At 38.5% G+C, this 22,488-nt stretch overlaps 1 protein-coding gene across 3 annotated transcripts; it reads left to right on the top strand.

The window, feature by feature from the left end:
* The first annotated feature begins 1,523 nt into the window (after positions 1 to 1,523).
* Positions 1,524 to 21,352, top strand: GARIN2 (golgi associated RAB2 interactor family member 2). Of its 3 annotated transcripts, none has more exons than XM_068564984.1 (6): positions 1,524 to 1,694; positions 4,471 to 4,670; positions 5,375 to 5,909; positions 8,775 to 9,022; positions 15,386 to 15,414; positions 19,098 to 19,231. In XM_068564984.1, the coding sequence occupies exons 1-6, from the start codon at positions 1,536 to 1,538 to the stop codon at positions 19,229 to 19,231; spliced, it is 1,305 nt and encodes a 434-aa protein (XP_068421085.1). In that variant the 5' UTR covers positions 1,524 to 1,535. The 3 variants fall into 3 exon arrangements, with proteins under 3 accessions (XP_068421085.1, XP_068421022.1, XP_068420950.1); XM_068564921.1 differs by lacking the exon at positions 19,098 to 19,231 and adding an exon at positions 21,323 to 21,352 and having other exon boundaries at positions 1,536 to 1,694; XM_068564849.1 differs by lacking the exon at positions 19,098 to 19,231 and adding an exon at positions 18,114 to 18,194 and having other exon boundaries at positions 1,536 to 1,694.
* The last annotated feature ends 1,136 nt before the right edge of the window (positions 21,353 to 22,488 follow it).

Genomic DNA, 22,488 nt, shown 5'->3' with positions numbered 1-22,488 from the left:
AAGGCACCTTGTGTTGTCTCTGGTTCACCCTCCTTTTCCTTTTTCCCATACGTCCTGACCTATCCTGACCCCTCTCACCCTTGCCAATTCTCACATCCATCTTTCTAAGCACTCAGGGCAGGACTGAACCTTAGGCCATGGCATAAGCTCCTCTAGTCAGACTATGAGGTTCTGATTCCTGGTGTGGGGACTTATAAGCTGTGTGACCTCGGGTAAGTTACTTTCCCTCTCCAAGCCTCATGGTGTATACAATGAACATCTTAAAAATGCTACTTCATAGTGCTTTTAGAATCAAATGAGACAGTGCATGTAAAGCTATTATTGCCTGCCACAAAGCAAGAACTAAATATATTTTGTTGATTATTATTTTCCATCCTCTCTCTTTCAGCTGATTGTTGTTGTTTTATCTCTTTCTCTTTTTTTTTCCTGAATGATCTCTTTTGTCTCATTCTTTTTACATTTTGGCTCCTCTGGACTATTTCACTTTCTCTTGAGTCACTTCACTTTCCTTATGTTCATGTGTAAGATGCGCTGAAGGGGGGCATTGCGTTGTCACCAGCAGAAGGTCTGATGAGAATTCCCAGAGTCACACACTCATGGGATAGCAGGCAGCGGTGGTCTCTGTGTCCCAGGCCCTGGCTGGGACAGAGATGGGGTATGTTCACTGCTACCCTCTAGCTTGGCTAGGGAAAGGAAAAAAAGGATCTCTGAGAAAGGACTGAGGTGTAAATAAGTATTCAGGACTTACTGCTTGCCAGTTAAGGACCCTTCCTCTAACTGGCATGGAGTTTGTGAAGAAGGAAGAGTGATCTTTTGAAGGTTTGAACAGAATCGCATTCTAGGACCTGTTCCCTTCTTGGAATTCTGTGATTTCTGGTAGATGAAAGGTGAAATCCAATGATGTAGAGCCATTGGTGTCTACTGAAGCAGTTTCTGGAGAGAGAGCCAGAGCGAGAGCAGGAGATGTACAGCTGTCAGTGACTAGATAGATACCCACTGTTCACTAAGCCTCCATCATGGGTGAATGGTCAGGAAGAGATGGTCTCAGGATAGTATGGTTAGTATGGTATACCCTACTTACAAAAAAGGACTTTATACCCGTGCATGCTGGGAAGGATAGAGGTACCATTAATTAGGAAGATGGAAAATAATGGTTTGGGGAGGGGGGATGTATGCTGAGAAGCCTCCCCTAACCACCCTAACTAATTTCTGTTGCCAGCCCCACACCCCAGACACTTTTTATCACATGGATCTGATCCAGAGTCTTTGTAGCCCTTATCATCCAACATCTTCTAGCTTACTCGCTTACTCGCTGTTTCGCCAGAGACTGTAACCTGCATGAGGGCAGGCATCTTATCGGTCTTATTCACATGGATCTCCAGTGCCCATTACAGTCCCTGGAATGTCGTAGATGTTGATAAAATTTGTTGAATTAGTGGATAATTGAGGCGACTTAATTATTATATTAGATTTTCTCTGTCTCTGTTCATTGTATTTCCATTTCTTCAACTTTCTGAGGTTTATACATAAGCACAATGAAGAAGAATAACAGGAAGTCTACTACGAGGATCGACGAGCAAGATGACATCTGTGTCCCAGACTCCAAGGATCCAGGAGAGCTTCAAAATATGTTGGATGAAGGAGAGTATGCCCCTTTTGTATCTCCTCCGATATTAGAGAGCAATTTTATCCAGGTAAATAATAATTGAGCCCTGAATTGAGTTCCAATAACTTTGGTAATTAATTTTCTCAAAGACAACAGAAAAGGTTGGAAAAATTGTTTTAATGTGGCAAGGGAATATGTGATACAATTAAAGGGAACAGTTTGGAAACTTCAAACAACCTAAAATAATTATAATGTAAAAGGAAAATTCATTTCAAATTTTCCCAACAAACTCTTACCTAGAAATTCTGTCCCAAGTCTACTGAAATTTTCATTCTATCATCATCTCCCCAAAACTACACAAAGAGATTATAGTCATTTTTAGAATATTCTGCCACAGGAAAGCACTCAGATAACGTCTTAACTTAGGAGACATTTTAAAGAATAATATCTATGACACAACTAGGGATTAAAATGCATTTTGGTTCTTAGTTCTGAAGGTAAAATATAATTGTCAAATTGTGTCAGGGAGAAAAGTTTCCTTCTCCTAAAAATTATATTATGAATGAAACTACATTTCAATGCATTTGAGAGCAGTTCTAACTTTCCTCTAAACATTCAACATTAAATTATTCAGACAGGGGCTTCCCTGGCAGTCCAGTGGTTAAGACTCTGCGCTTCTGCTGCAGGGGGGGTGCAGGTTCGATCACTGGTTGGGGAAGTTCTGCATGCTGTGAGGTATGGCCAAAGGGGGGAAAAAAAATTCAGACAAAGAAACAGGGAAATGAGTTAAATGGTGTGGGCCATACCCTTAAACTTCATGGAAATGTCACAACCAAGTCTAATGTGAAACACGCCCATTTAAGCAGCTCCTCGGCTGATTCTACAAAGGAGTGATAGGAACAACAGCATACACACATTCTCTGCACTGATGGGAGACCTCCTCACTTCCAGACACCATAGGAGGGAGGTGATGCCTTGAAGAACACTAATGTTTAAGTCATGCCCCAGAATGCATGTGATGCCGTGATTTGATGTTCTTTACCTTCTGTGTGCTTCTTTCCTACTAGTAATCTTTTTATTTTATTTTTCACACTTTGCACCTTTTTCAAATAACCATTTTCAAGCTCTAATGAACACTGGGAGAGGCAGTCAGCATTCTATAAATCAGACATGGCCCCATGTCATAACTGGATATGTTATTCCCTTTAACACACACAACCTCTTGTGGTCGGTATGTCTTTGGCAGCAAGTTACCAAGGTTCCTGACTCAACTGTGAGCAAAAAAGAACAACAATTATCTCAAGTAGAGTGAAAGAACCACAGGACATCAACTCACTCATGGGAGTCATCAGGGACCCAGGTTGTCTCTTCTTGTTCTGTCACCCTCAAATTCACTCCCTTCGGGATATCACATGCAAACAGGACATGACAGCTGCCAGCAATGGAAGGGATGTGTCTCTTCCTTGAACTGTCTGTGAGGGCTGAGAACCCTTTCCCAGAGCCTCCAGGAGGCCCCCAGTAGTGTCTCATTGGCCAGGGCCTGCTGAGAGCAATCGCTGGCCAGGGGATGGAATGGATCACCATGACCAGTTGAGGTGGGTCAGGATTTAGCTCCTCAGCTGGGGCAGCGTCCCTGCGGGGTAGATACTGGACAAAACCAGAATTCCATTAATCTGGAAGAATAGGAGCATGGCTTTGGGTAGGTAATCAATAGTGTAGGCTACAATCTCTTTCTAAATATATTTGCTTTTAAGTCATTTTTTTTTTTGAAGCAGTTAACGTACAGCTGAGAAACCAAGTGTTTCCCCTCTCTGGCTTCCTTCACATCCCTGTCTACCCACTTTCCAGTCTCCTCCTCTTAAAACTGGCAGAGATTCTCAGCCAGTCTATGTCCCACATTGTTCAGGTCTCAGCTAGAGGTCCCTTCCTCAGGGGAGGATTTTCTGACCCTATGGTGAGGGTGTGCTGGAACTGGCCGATTGGTAAGTGTTCAGGAAGTTTACAAGTCAGTTGTTAAACACAGCCATCATTAAGAATTAAATTGTATAAACTTATAAATAAAACTATTCAAAACAAAGGCAACAAGGGATTTCCCTGGTGGTCCAGTGGTTAAGACTCTGCACTCCCAATGCAGGGGGCCTGGGTTTGATCCCTGGTCGGGGAACTAGATCCCACATGCATGCCACAACTAAAAGTCTGCATGCTGCAACTAAGAAATCCACATGCTGCAACTAAGAGCCCACATGCCACAACTAAGACCCGGTGCAGCGGAAATAAATAAATAAATGTTTTTAAAAAGTACCCCCCCCAAAAAAAACCCAAAGGCAACAAATACTCAAAACTCATCATTCCTATTATATTACTACATTTTACTATTATCTTGAGGTTATGGATACAAGAGTTTGACTTCTGGGAGAATCAATTGGTTGTATGGATTTAACATAAAGAGTATGGTATATCATGGTCTGTAAATTGTGTGCTACTCATCTTTTATACCAGTGAAATTGATAATAAACTTATGAGTATCTTCCGAGAGACAGTGGTTACACACTTATCAGCACACCACTGCCTTCTTCCTCCCAAGTCAAGTTTTCTGTGATGTGCTCCACAGCACAGCACCCTGAACTTATACTCAGTAACACTTACAACAACACTTAGTGACATACTTGTTTAATGTTCGCCTTCCCCAGTGGACCCCACAGGTCAGAGACTGTGTCTGTCTGTTCTCTGTGATATCTCCAAGAATTCACACGAACAAAGGCATCATGGTTCATTTCTCCTTTATTCCTATACTGCTTGGGTAAACGAGGTTGTCAGGGCCACACACTTTAACAGAAAACTCCTCTTCCTGTTCTCTGCCTCAGGTCAACAGGAGAGGTGAATCCATTTACCTTCATAACCGAGCCAACTGGGTGACTGTAGGCATCTGCTCTTCCAGTCCCACCCTCAAGACCCCCAACGTGATGCTGTTGGCACATCTGACACCCGCCACACAGAAAGATTCAGAACCCCTTTTTAAAAGTCTTCTGACATCTCCTTCTCCAGAGAATCTGGTGCTCACCAGGTGAGTTACAAAGGGAAGAGGTTAAAGACCTCTCAGAAAACATGCTTTACCCCTGAGGAGCTGAGAATAGAAACACAGATGACAAGTGGTCCAAGGGAGCATCTCATTTGTGCTCCCTGCTGCAGATGAGAGAGTCACATCCTTAAAGTCTGGGGAAATAGTTTGACAACCTGGAAGTCAAACAGGCCATTCACTTTTCAAAAATTAAACCTAAGTAACAGGAACTGAAGGCTCATAATAAAATGCCTCTCTAGAACATTCCCCCCGCCCTATCCCAACTTCCATCAGAATTAGCTCTGGTCTTGTCTCAAGCCACCAACTTGCTGTAGGACCCACAGCAAATCACTAACTTCTCTCAGTCTCAACCTTGCAGGATTAACTAAATGGTACAACTTCTCCTAAATAAATAATAAATAGTTGATATTTTAGTTCATTAGAGTCTTAGTATGATTCAGTCAAGATGGCCCTCAGGAGCCTGATTACATGTACTAAAAATCAAAGTTTTGACCCTCAAAAGCTAAGAACCAGACCTGGGAACATATGGCCACAAGAAGGTCCTGCCCCATCGCATGCCTGCCCCTCCCCAGGCCTGTCAGAGAGACACGCCTGTTGTCCTGAGTCTCACGCCACAAACTGCTATAAAAGGAAGGTCCTCATGAGAGTTTCCAATCAGGCCTCCAGATGATATTTGCGTTTGTCTGCAGGTTTCTCCCTCTGCAGTTTGTGACTCTTTCTGTGCATGATGCTGAGAATATGTGCATCAAAGTAAAGCTGGTGAGTGGCCGAGCCTACTACCTACAGCTCTGTGCCCCTGCATGCAAACAAGACACCCTATTCCGTCAGTGGGTGGAACTCATCTCCCTCTTGAATGAGGAGAAAGCCAAAGCTTCCAAAGTGTCAGAAGTCTCCAGCCTCTCAGAAATCACAAACAGCACAGACATCACAGGGTCAATGGACATCATGGATATTGCAGCCTTCACAGCTGTACAGACCCCACACCTGTACACATGTTCAAACCCCATCAATGACATAGAAAGCATTGATTTCTCAGAATTCACGGACATCACGGATGTCACCGATGTCACGGATATTCCAGAAAATGAGGTCACCGAGGCCCCAGATATAAGAATTGTCACAGAAGTCACAGAAGTCACAGACATCTGCAATGTCACAGTGGACTCAGGGGTCACAGTGGTGTTTGAGAATGATGACATACTCAGGGCCAAGCGGGAGGAAAAGGTATGTGACATGGAAGACTTTCATTCTCTAATAATCACTCTCTTTCACCTTCTTTGGTAAGCTACCTGACATCGATTATCAAAATGCTATGGAACTTACTCTGAGTAACCTAATATTAATAATGAGTTCCGATACCTGAAGCCTGGTGCAAAAGAGTTGTAAGATGTTCCCTGAAACAGGCAGTGAACATCCATACCATACAACTTAACCCAGTATCAGAAAGCTATGGTGGGACAGAAGGAACTTTGGTATCAGAGTCAGAAGCCCTGGGTTGGAATCTTGCCCTGCTGCATATTAGTTTGGCCAAGTCACTGAACCTGCATGAGTCTGTTTCCTCATCTCTCAAATGAGGATATTAATATCATGCAAGGGCTATATTAAGGTTTAAATGTACACAAAAGTATGAAGTATACTGAAGGATGGGGTGAAATTTCAATAAGAAGTGAAGGTGGAAATAAGAAAATAAAATACCCAAAGTGAGCATCTTTAGAAAGGGCCAGAAAGTGGAAACACAGAGACACATCTGAGAATAAATCAGTTTGGCTGGAGCCTAATATATGTGGAAAATATTAGGATATAGGATTGGAAAGTTGCTTGCAAACCTTGAATGCCAAAATAAGAAGTGTAGACTCAGTCCTTGGGCAAACCTTAGCCACAAAATCTCTGTGTAAGGGAGTGAAGGAGCTGTGTTTTTACAAGATTAGTCTGATGGAAGGATGGATTGCAGGTAAAGAGATCAGTGTGTAGACTGCTGCTGAGAAACCTCCGTGGGGCCCACAATAGAAAAATGGCAGAGGGCAAAGATGGACATTTTCAGAAGAAGAAAATGCTAGCTAATGAATTTAGTAGAAAAGTTTTACCTCACTAGTAATCAAAGAAATGCAAACTTGAAAAAAATTTCACCTATAAAACTGCTAATTAAAAGAATAAAAATAGTCAGTGTTAGTAAAGGTGGGGTCACCTTGGAATTTGTAAAGATTCATGGTAGGGTGAGAATTGGAACAAACTTTTTTGAAATCATTATGAGTCAAGAACCTAGAAATGTTGACACCCTTTGACTCAGTGATTCCACTTTTAAGAATCTTTCTTAAGGAGTTAATCATCAATAGGAATGAGGATTTAGCTATAAAGATGTTAATCATACCACATCAATACCATGTTTATAAAAATGAAATAATGAAAATACGAAAGTAAACTAAACATCCACCACAGAGAAATGGCTAAATGAATTTAAATCCACAAAGGTCAGGTGCCATGTTTATCTCATTCAGGAGCAACCACAGTGACTGGCAAGATCATAGTCACTCAGGAAATATTTGTCAGACGAATGACTACTCTGTAGCTGTTAAAATTGTTGGAGAATTTTTCTTTACTTGGAAAAATGTTTATGATGTAAACCTGAGTGAAAAACGAAGTAAAGAATATGATCCTTATTACATAAAAATGCATGTACACACAACAGACAGTAGGAGGGGGAAAAGTCATATTGTTAATAGTAGTTTATTTCTAGATTGCAAGTTTATAAGCAATTGATGTTTTCTTCTTTATATATTTCTGAATTTTCTGTTTCCTACAATAAAAATAATTTTTAATTAGAAAAATTCAAGTAGCTTTACACAGTTTTTAATAACATGGGGAAATTTTTATAATAAATCATTAAGTGAAAAATGTGGGATATGACCACAAAGCAGACACATTCAAAATAAATAAATGGACAGAAAGATCAGAATGAAATGTGTCATAGTAGTTATTTCTGGCCTGTGGCATCAAGCAAGCAATAATTTTCTCCCTCTAACTTTATATCTCTTAGGATTTTCTAAATATTCTATGATAAATATACATTACTTTCATTGTCAGAAAAAAATGTTTTAGCTTTAAAGAAGATTATTGCATTATTTTCAAGGAACAGCCGTAGAGGTGATGGACTACGTAATGACAAAGGGAGGAAGAAGATGCAGATGTGAAGGACATCAGAGAGACAGAGTCTTTTTTTAAAGATTTATTATTTATTTATTTTAATTTTTGGCTGTGTGGGATCTTTCGTTGCGGCACGCGGGATCTTTCGTTGCGGAACATGGGCTTCTCTCTGGTTGTGGTGCGCGGGCTTCAGAGCTCATGGGCTCTGTAGTTTGCGGCACGTGGGCTCTCTTGTTGAGACGCGCAGGCTTAGTTGTCCCCCGGCATGTGGGATCTCAGTTCCCTGACCAGGGATCGAACCCGCGTCCCCTGCATTAGAAGGCAGATTCTTTACCACTGGACCACCAGGGAAGTCCCAGAGAGACAGAGTCCTTAAGACCGGCTGACCTATTGCTCTGAGGCCTGAGAGAGATTCCAAGGAAGGCAGGGAGCGACAGAGGTGGTGTATTAACAGAAACCAGGACATTAGAATGGGAGATATTTTAGGGTACTAAGTTTTAGATTCTAAGTCTTTTGAAAAACAAACTCTCTAGTATTACTAGGAACCTCCAACTCCTGTCACCTATTAGATGCTCTTAAATCAAGAGCAACCTTGGATTGGGGAGCAGGTGTCAAGGCATTTCTAGAAAACCTTCCTTTCCCTGCCAATTCAGGGAGAGGAAGTCCTGCAATTGAGTCCTAATTTTCTTGTGTGAGGTGACATTGGTGTACCTGACCACATGAGTTTTAGCATGTGCTGTGTCAGGTCCCCATGCTGCCAGCCTCCAGTGCCCGCCTGGGCTCTTCTCAATGGCTGTGCAATACCAAGCCTCACCCGCCTCATTATTGCGCCTGTGCACTTGAGGCCACTCAGTAAATATAGATGAAATGATTACTGCTCCTTAAATAATCTGCTTCTGTATGATGCTCTTCTGCTCCCTGATTTGCTGCTGCTTGTTATTTTCAAAGGAAAAAATGGAAAATATTCTGAAGCCTGGCTGTCTACGAGATACAAAAATTAAGAATGAGTTTAGAGAATCCTCAAAACATGTCACCATCTCAAACCTAATGCTGACTTTCGAAGGTGAAAGATGTTTTCAGACTACCTTGACTCCAGAAGAAGGTGAGACAAATAAATCCAAAGAGATGAGTGATAGACCCTCTGAAATAAGGACAACAGACTCTAAAAGCACGGCTCTCAAGGCTGAAGAATCCAGGTATGTGAGGCAGGGAAATGCCAAGTGATGCTAAGACGTGATGTATGTAAATAAGTGCATGCTTTCAAGTCCCTGCAACTAGGGCATTGTTTGCTGAACATTCTCAGACATACATACAATGTAATTGGATGATAACATAATCAACTCAATTATCCACATTTGGTTCAACCTTGTCTAATTTTTATTTTCACACCAACTTCTCACACCATTCAATTGGCATTCTGGGCTATCTGCCTGGTGTCAGTGGTGTGTGCTGAAGGAAACAGAACAGAATCACGATGTCCACATTTTGGAGTTAGAGGCTAGAGTAATTACGGGTATTTTTATCTTTACACTTCTCTGTATTTTCTTCTCTACATATCCCTTACCCTTTTCTACATTTCCAATGAATAACTTAATAATCTGAAAAACTATTTTTATAATTGTAACACCCAATTGCAAGATGAATGTGAGAGACACTGTGGTATTATAAAGATAAAAATTAATATGATCATTCTGGAATAACAGCTAATAAGAAACCAGAGAAAAATATAGATATCTAAATGCTGTATTAGCAAGAATGAAAATGAGGAATGTAATGAATTATGTCTAAGTTCTTTTTAAATATAAAAAGGAACAGGGGAAAACAGGGAAACAAACTTTTTAAAAGTTTGATTCATTCATTCAGTAATATTTACTGAGCACCTTCTATGTGCTAGAGACTGGAAATACAGCAGTGAAAACAAGTCATGGAGTGTTTCATTCTAGTGGAGGGTATAGATAATAATCAAAGTATATTATGCCAGCTGGAATGTGCTGAGAGAAAGCAAAAAGTAACAGAAGGATTTGAGGAGGGAGTAGGGGTAGTTTATGTAAGTGGAAAGGAACTGCTTCTCTGAGGAATGGCAGAGATCTGAAGGAAGGGTGGAGCTCTGAGGGAATAGAGTTCCCAGCTGACTGACTGCATAACAATTATAAATGGGACACGTTAGGTGGTCAGTAAATTATCATTATTGTCACTCTTACTTCATTTCCAACAGCGTAGATAAAAGAAAGTTGGCTATTCTGTCAAAACAAAAACAGAAAACAAAATATCTTAATTGACTGAGGGTTAAGTGTTCAAAACTGGCTTTCTCTTTAACCTTCTTCCCCAGCTAAGAAGGGGTCCAGGGAAGCAAAGGAATATGGATGATCCTTAGAGGATTCCTAAGCCTTGAAGTCAGAGTAACATTTGCTTTTGCTCCTGGGCAGCCACATTTCTCACAGTTCTAGGGCCTCTAGATGCAAGTGCCAATACATTCAAGGTGTTGGTGGATCTTGATTATAACTTCAATACTTTTGGTTGTATGCTTAAGCAAAGCATCGTGTCCTATGTAGGGTTTCTATACCAGTGGTTCTTAATGTGTGGCTGGTCAGCAGCATCACCTGGGAGCCAGTTAATGATGTAAATTCTCAGGCCTACCCCCACCCTGCTGAATCATAAACTCTGGGATGATCTCAGCATTTTCTGTTGTAATAGGCCTCCAAGTGGTTCAAATGTACAATCAGGTTTGAGAACTGTTGCCTTATGAGAAGCCAGTCCTAGGTACAAAGCAGGGCTGAGCAAGGCTTGTGAGGGCTTCTCCTGAGGCCCCAGAGCCAAAATGAGGATTCCCCTTCATAGCCATAGGAAGAACAATCAGCTCAAACTCAAGGGGGGCTTCTTCAGAAATTTTTCCTATATGACCAAGAGCTTTTAAGTTTGGATTAAAAAATACATTAAAAATCAATTCATATAGATAACTAATGAGAACCTGCTGTATAGCACAGGGAACTCTACTCAATGCTCTGTGGTGGACCTAAATGAGAAGGAAATCCAAAAAAGAGGGGATATATGTATACATATAGCTGATTCACTTCGCTGTACATCAGAAACTAACACAACATTGTAAATCAACTATACCCCAATAAAAAAAAAATCAATTCATGTCTTTTTCTTCTCTGATTGCCATAGCTAGGACTTCCAAAACTATGTTGAATAAAAGTGGTGAGAGTGGACATCCTTGTCTTATTCCTGATCTTAGAGGAAATGCTTTCAGTTTTTCACCATTGAGATGATATCAGCTGTGGGTTTGTCATACATGGCCTGGCCTTTATTATGTTGAGGTAGGTTCCCTCTATGCCCACTTTCTGGAGAGTTTCTATCATAAATGGGTGTTGAATTTTGTCAAAAGCTTTTTCTGCATCTATTGAGATGATCATATGGCTTTTATTCTTCAATTCGTTGATGTGGTGCATCACACTGATTGATTTGCAAATATTGAAAAATCCTTGCATCCCTGGGATAAATCCCACTTGATCATGGTGTATGATCCTTTTAATGTATTGCTGGATTTGGTTAGCTGGTATTTTGTTGAGTATATTTTCATCTAAGTTCATCAGTGATATTGGCCTGTAATTTTCTTTTTTTGTGGTATCTTTGTCTGGTTTTGCTATCAGGGTGATGGTGGCCTCATAGACTGAGTTTGCAGTTGTTCCTTCCTTTGCAATTTTTTGGAATAGCTTCAGAGGATAGGTGTTAACTCTTCTCTAAATGTTTGATAGAATTCACCTGTGAAGCCATCTGGTCCTGGACTTTTGTTTGTTGGGAGTTTTTAAATCACAGATTCAATTTCAGTGCTTGTGTTTGGTCTGTTCATATTTTCTATTTCTTCCTGGTTCAGTCTTGGGAGATTGTACCTCTTTAAGAATTTGTCCATTTCTTCTAGGTTGTCCCATTTTTTTGGCATAGAGTTGCTTGTTGTAGTCTCTTATGATCCTTTGTATTTCTGTGGTGTCAGCTGTAACTTCTTTTTCATTTCTAATTTTATTGATTTGAGCCCTCTCCCTTTTTTTCTGGATGAGCCTGGCTAAAGGTTTATCAATTTTGTTTATCCTTTCAAAGAACCAGCTTTTAGTTCATTGATATTTTCTATTGTTTTCTTCATCTCTATTTCATTTGTTTCTGCCCTGGTCTTTAAGATTTCTTTCCTTCTACTAACTTTGGATTTTGTTTGTTCTTTCTCTAGTTGCTTTAGGTGTAAAGTTAGGTTGTTTATTTGAGATTTTTCTTGTTTCCTGAAGTAAGATTGTATTGATATAAACTTCCCTCTTAGAACTGCATTTGCTGCATCCCATAAGTTTTGGATCATCGTATTTTCATTTTCATTTGTTTCTAGGTATTTTTTTTAATTTCCTGTTTGATTTCTTCAGTGATCCATTGGTTGTTTAGTAGCATATTGTTTAGCCTCCATGTATTTGTGGTTTTTTGCAGTTTTTTTCTTGTAGTTGATTTCTTAAGCTCATAGCATTGTAGTAGGAAAAGATGCTTGATATGATTTCAATTTTCTTAAGTTCACTGAGGCTTGTTTTGTGGCCCATCATGTGATCTATCCTGGAGAATGTTCCATATGCACTTAAAAAGAATGTGTATTCTGCTGCTTTTGGATGGAATGCTTTTATTTATTTATTTATTTTCCGGATGGAAGAAACTTTCCTGCTTCAGATTGAGGGTGGAGAAGTAGCTGAAATAGAGAAATTTCCCTCAGAACACTGATCTATTATTTCTTGATGGTAACCACTGAGTTCTTTCAGTGGAACTAAATAATAACTAGGAGGACTACTGGAAGTCTGATGTGTTAGAGGAGAAGGAAGGAAGGGAGATTTAAAAAGTAATCAATCATCTGTCAGAAGTAGTGAGAGAAAAACAAAGAATGTAAGAGGCAAAGGTATAGAAGCAGGTGCCACTCAATAGAAAATATATCTTTTGCTATGTATGAGTATGACTTTCATAGAAAAGCATAAGATTTCTAAAAAACAAGTGAGATAAAAACGAATCCATCCAATCTAGCAATTTGTCCTAAATAATAATTAATCAGGTCTGATCATTCTGACATCTTCCTTCTGACTTATTTCATTCATTATGTCTCAAATTCTGTCCCGCCCTTATCTAAGGCTTCAGAAACACATGATTCAAAATCTAACAAGGTTAACTGTTTAAATCATTTCAACTTCTTTCCTTGCCCTTCTGCAAATAATAGATGCCCTGAAGCACTGGATTAACTTTTAATGCCTTTAAAAGAAAAAAAAACTTTAAAAAAATAATTAATAAACTTTTTTTAAGTACAGTTTTAGAGTTACAGAATAATTGAGCAGATAGTACATACAGCCCCATATACCCACCCCACTGACACCTCCTCATCCTCCTCTCATCCCCAGTTTCCCCTAGTATTAACACCTGCATTAGTGTGGTACATTTGTTACAATTAATGAACAATATTGATACATTATTATTAACTATAGTCCCTAGTTTAAGGTTCACTCTCTGTGTTGCACAGTTTTGTGGGTTTTGACACATGCATACTGACACGTATCCACATAAAGAACAGTCTCGCTACCCTAAAAATCCTCTGAGTATTAGATAAGCTCTTAGCAGTTTTTTTAAATATTAAAAATTGTAGAGAGAACTTAAGTTTTTAGGTTGAAAAATGATCTGCAGGTGCAAAATTTTGTTAGTCTCACTATTATGATCACTATCAGAAATGATAAGAAAATGAATGCCTATATAAATAGCAAAAATCTTAGAATTTTAAAGATTGAAAAGGATCGTGGTTAGCAAATCCCAGACTCTTCCAGGCCCTGCCCTTCAGTCTCTCAGCTTCCTGTGTGATCTATCTGCTGACTCTACTGTAGAGAAAGAAAGAGATAAAAACAAAGCAAAAAACAAATTTTGGTTCTAACTAATCCTCTTAAGTCCAAATTAATCAAGCATAAATTATATTTTATTGCCTATTTACATCAGGAACTTAATTACTAGCTAGAGCCTAATTTGAGAATGTTCATTATAAATGAAAGATGTGATAAGATCAAAGAACAGAATGGGATTCACTGATGCTTAATCCTGGGACAATTGCAGGATTAAGTCAGGACACCGTGAGAGTGATAAATAAATTCTAGTATATATTCATTTTTCTTCTCCAAGACCATGGATTTCAGTGACACTTTCTAACCATATACTTTGGAACAATGGAAAAAAGAAATTAAACAATGACGTCGTTGAATATTTTGCCCTCAGATTCATTGGTCTTTCAAATGTAAATTGAGCAACTTAAATCTAGATGAGTGAAAGACGATGGAGACTTGTGTAATGTCATTTTAGGTGCTTTAGAAGTGAAGGATTTACTTTATAAAGCATTTATATTCCTTCTCATACCTTGGCAATAGTGCTACTGTGACTCTTCCCTTTGTTTTAAAGAGGATAATGGCAGGCTTTATTTTAATTTGCACCTATTTTTTTTAAAGTACACTTACTTGATATTTCTCAGTCTCTTGAAAACTTTTATCATTAAACTCAACCTTATTTAAATCACCAGACCTACTTGGTACATGAGTAGTTGTTTGCAAACTTCTCAGAAAATTACTAATTTAACCTTAAGATCCATTGTAGAACCTGAACTGCATGGATTTGCCGGACCTCTTAAATGGATCAGAATTATGTCTTTGCACATTTATCTGGGAAGATATTATCTAAGGATAATTATTCTTCCCAAACCCTTTTACTCAAACAGCAATACTTCCAAAAGAGTTACTGAAATGTAGCCAAGGAACAAAGATTTGGTGAAAATTAACTGACTTAAGTTTATATTTTAGCATGTCAATGAGGTTACAAACATAAGTATTTTTTGATATTAATTTTAAAAATCAGGCATGCAGAAAACAAAATTCTTTATCCAAAGACATCTCTGAAAGTGAAATAGCCTGAAAAACTGACAGCTAGTCTCCTATTTTATCCACTAAACCGTAAGAAGTATATTAACTTGGACAAACACTTGGGTATGTTATTCACCTACAAGATTCCCATCAGGGCCATAGAGACTGTGATGAAGAGCTAGCAGAGTAGGCACTGTAACCCCAGTCACCCATCCATTCCAGAATGTACCCCACGTGTCTATGAGAGCCTATATTCCCAACACAACTGACTCTGTTTACGGAAGCCCCAGAGCAGCAGCAGTTAGCTTCTTTGAGTCTCAACCTCAAATGAATTTTCAGGGGCTCGAGAGGTAGCAGGATAGGGATGGTCACAGCCTCACTGAGTGACAGGTGATAGTTACAATAAAAATAGGTTATACGTAATTACATACAACTCACTTTTACAGCTTTTACATGTTGGATAGCTTACATGTTACAAAAATTTAGGTAATTTTACTCTAAGATGTATTATAATGAATAATACCCTTGGCTTGCTAAATACGTTTCATTACTACCTACAAAGTACTTAGAGAATGATTATCTCATACCTAGTAATTCTTTTCTAAGTATTTGTGGTTATACTGGCAAAACTTTGAAATGTGCTATTTATTTTTACAGGAGCAGGAGAACTGATTCAGACACTTCAGGTATGAAACAAATTCCACTACATTTCTTTGTGATCCCTGGTATCAAGCAGTCACCTCTGGGTCCTAGAACAGAGTAGTTAAGAACAAAGGAATCCAGCTAGATGTTTTGATGCATTCCCTTTCCTGCCTTTGCTCCATTGTGAGAGTCCTATCCTGCAGAAACTGCCTCAAAGACTATATTCATGCTATCTTTCAAGTGGTAGGCATCACTTTGCTTTTTTCTGTGCTGATAGAGTTCCCTAGTTCCCTGAATGTCTAACTCACTGGGCGTGAACCACTCCCGAGGTAGCTCTGTGGGCAGAACCTGAACATGATACGGCCTCTTATTCCTGCTGATTTGGAAGGGAATTGATCCACAACTCAATTTCTTGGTAAATCTAAAACCACCTAGCCCCTCTTTTCTTCCTGCTTACGTCTTTGGCTTCTGCTTTGCTGTCAGGTGATACCATTTAATGTTTTTTTCTGGCAGTTTTTTCCTTGCATATTTCCATATCTCGGGATCTTTAACTTGTAACAAGTGTTTGAAGTAGAGGCTGTCGTGTAGGCACCGGTGGAGATTTCTGCCCTTACTTGCTGCTGACCCACTTCTAAGTTACTGTCTAACTTCTGGGGGGTAGAATAGGCCTCAGCTCCAGTCATGCACATAAAAGAACATCATGGAAGGAACACAGAAGCACACTTCACTGAATGTAAATGGAGAGGAAAAAAATACCAAAAACACTTGAAGACATTTTTAGTCACTTTTGCAAGAGTCCTACCAAAAAAAAAAAAAAAAAAGCAAATGATTGTTGGGGAGGGCTAAATGGGTAAAGGGGATCAAGTGTATGGTGACAGAAGGAAAATAAATTTTTGGTGGGGAGCACATTGTAAGATATACAGAAGTAGAAATATAAAGTTGTACACATGAAATTCATATAATGTTATAATAAATGTTAGCTCAATAAAATTTTTAAAAAGCAAATGATTATAGGAAACCTATTTATACAAGTGGGATTTGTCTTTGGGCCTTCCCACTGGAATTTAGTGTCCGAAATACCAGATGAACTTCATTGTAATGTGGTTTTACCTATATTCCAATCTACAGTATTAAACCTGAAAACAATGTAGGAAAATGCTATCATAGTTTATAAGAAAAATACAAAATTTTCTTCGCAATATATAGAATTTTCATCTATCAATTTCTATCCCAAATTTCATTTCAAAAAGAAATCAAATCTGTAAATCTTCCAGAGATATCCTACGCAGGCAAACATTTTCCTCTTATTTTCTAAAGACAAGGATAAATCTAGCAACAGCCTTACCACTAATACATAATTAGTACAGGAGCATATAATTAGTACATTCTTTGTACATTCTGAAGCACTCCTTATTTTAGCCATGGAAATTTGAAATTAATGTAGGACATTGATACTTTTATTTTCATCTTATATATGACTGATTCTTTTACCTGTCTTCTGGCACAAACTCAATTTTGTTCAACTGAACAAGCGTTCATTGCCTATCTATTATATATGAGGCACTGTGACAGGCTCTGGGAGAGATTAAAAATAAATAACAGGACCTATTGCCTGGCCTCAAGACATGTGCACAAATAACATAAATAGGAATGTTATAGGCCCTATATGAGAAAAGTGGAGAACTTAGTTTTAGCTCAAGAGAGAAAATCATGAAAGATTCTATGAAGGAGGCAGTCTTTGAGTTAGGAAAGGGGAAACAAGAATATCCTGGATATAAGGAACAGTGTGGGCAAAATCAAAGTGATGAGACAGTGCTGGGCATGTTTAATTTAGGAGTAGTGAGAGAGGCAGCTGGAAAGCAAGGCAGGAGCCAGTTCATGGGGGTTTTAATCCACACTAAGGAGTTTGGAAAGTACTACTTGGTAGGTAAGGAGGAGTCACTGAAAGCCAAGGAAATGACAAAAATAGTATTACATTTTAGGATGAATACTCTGACTGCAGTCTCTAAGAGAAGCTGGAAGAGGCTAGAGGCAGAATGTCTTTATAATAGTCTAGGTGAAGGGTACCAAAGTCTTGGCCAGGCAAGAAGCAATGAGATGAGAACAAGGACATGAACACACAGTCAACAAGCTTTAATGACTGACTACCTGTGTGGACACGAGAAAAAAAGGACTGAGGAGGACAGAGTTTGGGAGGCAACATGACTAGGAGGTAGTGAGTCCATGAAGCAAACTGGGAAAAGGAAGAAAATCTGGAAGGAAAAGGTGAAGGAATCAGCTATGAAACACTGAACTTAGAATCAAAAGCCCTAGGTTTGAGTTCTAACTGCACTTCCTCTGTTTCATGAACACATCATTTAATCTCTCTGGGCCTCAGTTTCCTCAGCTATCAAATGTGTGTGCATATGGGTGGGGGAATGAGGAGGGCATGACTGGCTGTCTCAAGGCCCTTTCTGCTGCTATGATTTTCTTAGCTCATATTTGTGGTCCTGGTGGCCCATCTATGTAAATTTACCAGGCAGCTTGAAATGGGGCTCTGGAAATCAGGAGCTGAGGAAAGATACAGCAAACGTGCAGCAAAATTCCACTCTTGAGCTTGTTAAATCATGAAGATGGTACAATATACACATTTGGCATGCAGTTTTCACGAAGTATTAATTATTTTCCCTGTTTGTTTTCTTTCATGTACTTTCTCATTCTTCCTGCTTTCCTTTCCTATATCTTCTCACTTTTCCTTACTTAGGATTGTACAGTTTTTCAATTTTCCCTCTGATTAGCATTTCTTTCCCCCTTATCACACTCCTCTGAATCACTTCTTTTTTCCCCTTTCACACTCAACACTCTTCACCCCAAGAAAAGCAAAGATTAGTAGAATTTTAATCCCTTGTCCCATTGAATTTAGACTGAATGTAGACGGAAAGTGAGTTTGTAAATCTGATTTCTATTCTAGGCAGGAGCCAGAATAATAACTGCTCCCACGGCAGTAAAACAAATCACTGTTTCTATTAACCCCATCAGATTCACATTCACACAACTCCTGGGCAGGGCTAGTTGGGGACCATGGTCTCCAATTCATCTCTCCAACCTCTCAGCAGTTTGAAAGAATGACACTTTTTCCCCTTTTTGAGTAAGGTTTTGGGTAAAGTGGCACTGCAAATGTACTGTTTTTATGAAAAGGCTACAAGGCAGGGCCCAGGCTAAACCCATCTTCTCTGGATCTGGGTCCATCTTTCTCCTTTATTGACTTTCAATTTCTTACCTTTCTAAGCTTTATTCTCCTTAACTTTGCTGATTTCTTTACAGTGAGCCCAAACAATAGGCTTATCTATGATCCCGTGGTATTTTTCCAAGATGGAAAGAAAAGAGACAAAGGATAGAGATTCAAGAAATAAGAGGGAAATCATTTAAGAAATACTGGGAGTGTCCTCCCCTCCCCCACCCATCTTTCTTTTCCACTTTCCTCTTAACTACCGAAAATCAAACCCTTGGAATCCTAAGCAGCCAGGTTCATTCTCTGGTTATGAAACCAGGGCTAAAAAGAGAAAGAGTGGGGGAAACTGTGAAATTTAACAATGGGCTCCATCGGAAAGGATAAAGACATTTTTGATGAGGAGGTTGGAACATCATTTGAATTTAAGACTCAAATTTAAGTTCTCTCTCCTTCTGTGACTTTTTCTCTCCTGTTTTTGGCTTTTTTCTTTCCTCCTCACTTCCTCTCTCTCTCTAGTGATCTCTCTTCCATTTTGCCCTACTATTTTCTGGCTCTCTCTTCTCCTGTCAAATCCTCTTCTAATTTCCTCAATCTTGTGCCTCATCTGTCCTCCCTTTCTCAGGGGAATACATGTGAGGAAAGGAAAGTAAAACAAGAAAAGGCCAATGGAAAAAACAAGTAAGACAACCTAAAGGTAATTTTTACAATTATAAGTCTATAGATATAAATGACAGACATGACTTTTTCACAAAAAGCTGTCAATAAACTGAATCTTGTAACATTGAATCTTATTACTTCTACTGTAGTAACAATAGAGGTGGAATGGAATATTGAGATATTGTTGTGGTTTCTGCTCTAGAATCCACCAGGGGTCAAAATGTAACATCAGCACAGGGCAAGAAGGCACTTCAGGTGAGGCACTGGCAGGGAATTACTTGCTACTGCTTTTACAGTGATTCCTTTCATTCTCATCGCTACCTTCCTCTTTGCTTCCTTATCATACTCTTTCCCAACCTGCTTTCTCAGATTAACCAACACAGCCAAAGCCTCTTACTTTCATACCAAAATTATACAAATATTCACAGAGTCCCTGCAGGGCTGCCATGTACAATTGTGCAGATTGTACACTGCACAGAGTTGGGGGTCCCATTCACATTGTAGTCTCTGCGCAGTGAATAAATTGCACAGCTGTATGTGGTGGCATACAGTATTCTGAATTTCTTTGAGACACTAGCTTTACAGTGAGTTACTTATGAATGAAACTTCTCTCAGTTGCCTCTCCCAGTATAGCTAATGCTGTGTGTGTGTGTGTGTGTGTGTGAGAGAGAGAGACTGTGCATGTGTGTGTGTGTGCATATGCACACACATGCGTTTAAGGCTGAATTCACACAAATGAAGGGAAGTTTGGTGAAACAGGGGTGGCTTCAGCAGGAAGCACATGCCCATCTTATCAGGGCTCTGATGATGGAATTGAGGTGCCCACCCTCTTTTCCGCCTTTCTGTCACTCTGCCACCAAAGTCAGTTTAGCATTTGAGCACTGAGTTTATTAACAGGGCCCCACCCAGATGCACACCATGGGCCAGAGGTAATGCACCAGAGAAAAACAATGTGGCCAAAAAATAACAAATGTTCACACACCATAATCCCCTGGCCTTCACATACTCTCCTTAGTCTGTGCTGTTCTTTTGTCACTTCTTTTCTTAATAGTGTATTAAGAGCATACACTATTAAGTATGCTCTTAACAGTGTTCTATGGTGGTGGACAGTGAAGGGATGGCACTCAGGGTGATATGCTGATTCCTACACCCACCTAGGGAGAGTCCCAAGCCCAGCTATTTCTCAATATATTATAGCATTTAGAGAGAGAAGTTCCTTTAAAAAGCTAACCCAATATTCTACAGTGATTTCATCCTTTGATTGATATATTCTATAACATGAAATTTCAAATATTGTGGTCTCATTAAGAGAGATCTGCAAATGCAAAGAAGGGCAAAAATGAGATATACATAACATATTTAAATCTTGACTTCAGAAATTTAAAAAGTGGCTCCCAAATATTTAAATTGTGAATCGCTAATATATGGGAAAAGGTAGATGATTTTTTTATATGGTGAAAAAAGTTTGCTACTAATAAAGACTTCGCATTATTACAACTGAAATAATGTGAAAGTTACTTGGCCCCTTATTTACAATGAGCATAAATTATGTGTATGTAAATCTCACATATATATGACTTATTTCAGGACTCAGTTTAGCACAGATCAAGAACTTGCAAATAATTCAATGACAATATCTATAAGTCTTAAAGAATAAAAGCCCATAATTTTAATCTTGACTTTTTGATTTATTAGATTATTACATGGTAGAAATAACTTTTTTTTTTTAACATCTTTATTAGAATATAATTGCTTTACAATGGTGTGTTAGTTTCTGCTTTATAACAAAGTGAATCAGTTATACAGAAATAACTTTTAAAAACAAAAATTTTAAGAAGTTCCTTTAATATTGCATCAACTTCTAGATTTAAAAAATGAGATCTTACCTGTCCAAAGGATATTTATTGTTATACTAAGAAGAAATGCTGTATTGTATTATAAATGTAATTTTACTTATTTCAATCACTTATTTTACTCATGTTTAGTTATTTTAAGTTTTATACTTAACAGTAATAACTTTAAAAGATTCTGTATTTCAGACTTTTGAATTAATTGAACTGACTCCATCTTTTTTTCTCTGCCAGATAAATACAAACTACTAAACTAAAAAACAGGCACAGCTCAGGAAATAACAATCGAAGGAAGGGAAAACAAAGCAGTGTCTTCCATGTGGCAGAAATAAAGGCTACTACTGATCATTAAGCATTTAATCCATGTCAATCTAATTTCTTAAATCTTAATTATTGTAATTGTGGATACTGATTTTAAAGTAAGTATAGAACTATACAAACTGTAAGATTTTCAATTCATAAACTCACTTTTATCTGCAGAGCTTCTTTTCTTTGGGGTTGTTGGATAAATATGTTATTCTCTTTGGTTTTACTTTTTCTCATTTGGACATTAGCCCACCACTGTGTTGTTTCTAACATTGGGCACTCTGGGGTCCTTGAAGGTGGGACCATGTTCTTTCCGTCTTTGTGTTCCAGTGAGCAGCTGGCCTAAGAGGCAATACTTAGGGAATCAATGAATGCCATTTTCAAACAGGTTTTTTTAAACTCTCGATGCTTTTAAAAATAAAAAAGAAAGTACAGACAGCCTCCATCCAAAGAATCATTTGGATTTTTAAAAGCTACCACTTACTCATTTTCAAAAAGCTGCCAGTCATTCTACAATGTGCTTTGCATGCATTCTCAATCTTCACTTTGATCTAAGGGGTATGATTACTGTCCTGTTTTACAGACAGATGGTGATAGTGAAGCTTAGAGAGATTAAGTTATCTATTCAAAATCATACAGCTAAAAAATATATATTTTTTTGAATTTCACACAAATAGTACTGGTATTTCTACAGTGACCTGAGTTGCAATAACAAATATGTCTCACCTCCATCTTCCTCTTCCTGTCCCACAGACAGCTGTCTAGAACTACGTGGTCCAATATGGTAGCAACTCATATGTATGGCTCTACTGAGCACTTGAAATGTGACTAGTGCAACTGAGAAAGTGAATTTTAAATTTCTTTTAATTTTAATTAAATTTAAATGTAAAAAAACTGAAGCAGTGTAGAAGTTTTCTTCATTAAACATAAATATTGTTTTGGTAAGGCTATATTTTTTCACTTCAACTGTTGAAAATTTAGCATCTGTACTGTGATAAAGTGTAACGTACACATCAAATTTTTAAGTCTTAGTATGAAAAAAAGAATGTAAAATATCTCAATAATTATTATATTGATTGTGTGTTTAAATTATA

Source organism: Eschrichtius robustus, chromosome 1 (genome assembly GCF_028021215.1).
Source record: "Eschrichtius robustus isolate mEscRob2 chromosome 1, mEscRob2.pri, whole genome shotgun sequence".
NCBI lineage: Eukaryota > Metazoa > Chordata > Mammalia > Artiodactyla > Eschrichtiidae > Eschrichtius > Eschrichtius robustus.
This window is presented reverse-complemented; position numbering and strand designations above follow the sequence as displayed.

Excerpts from the sequence above, each read along its gene's own strand:
- GARIN2 (XM_068564984.1), top strand. The coding sequence starts at position 1,536 with ATGAAGAAGAATAACAGGAAGTCTACTACGAGGATCGACGAGCAAGAT. Across the intron at positions 4,671-5,374 it reads GAGAATCTGGTGCTCACCAG|GTTTCTCCCTCTGCAGTTTG; the intron begins GTGAGTTACAAA and ends GTTTGTCTGCAG. Across the intron at positions 9,023-15,385 it reads CTCAAGGCTGAAGAATCCAG|GAGCAGGAGAACTGATTCAG; the intron begins GTATGTGAGGCA and ends TTATTTTTACAG.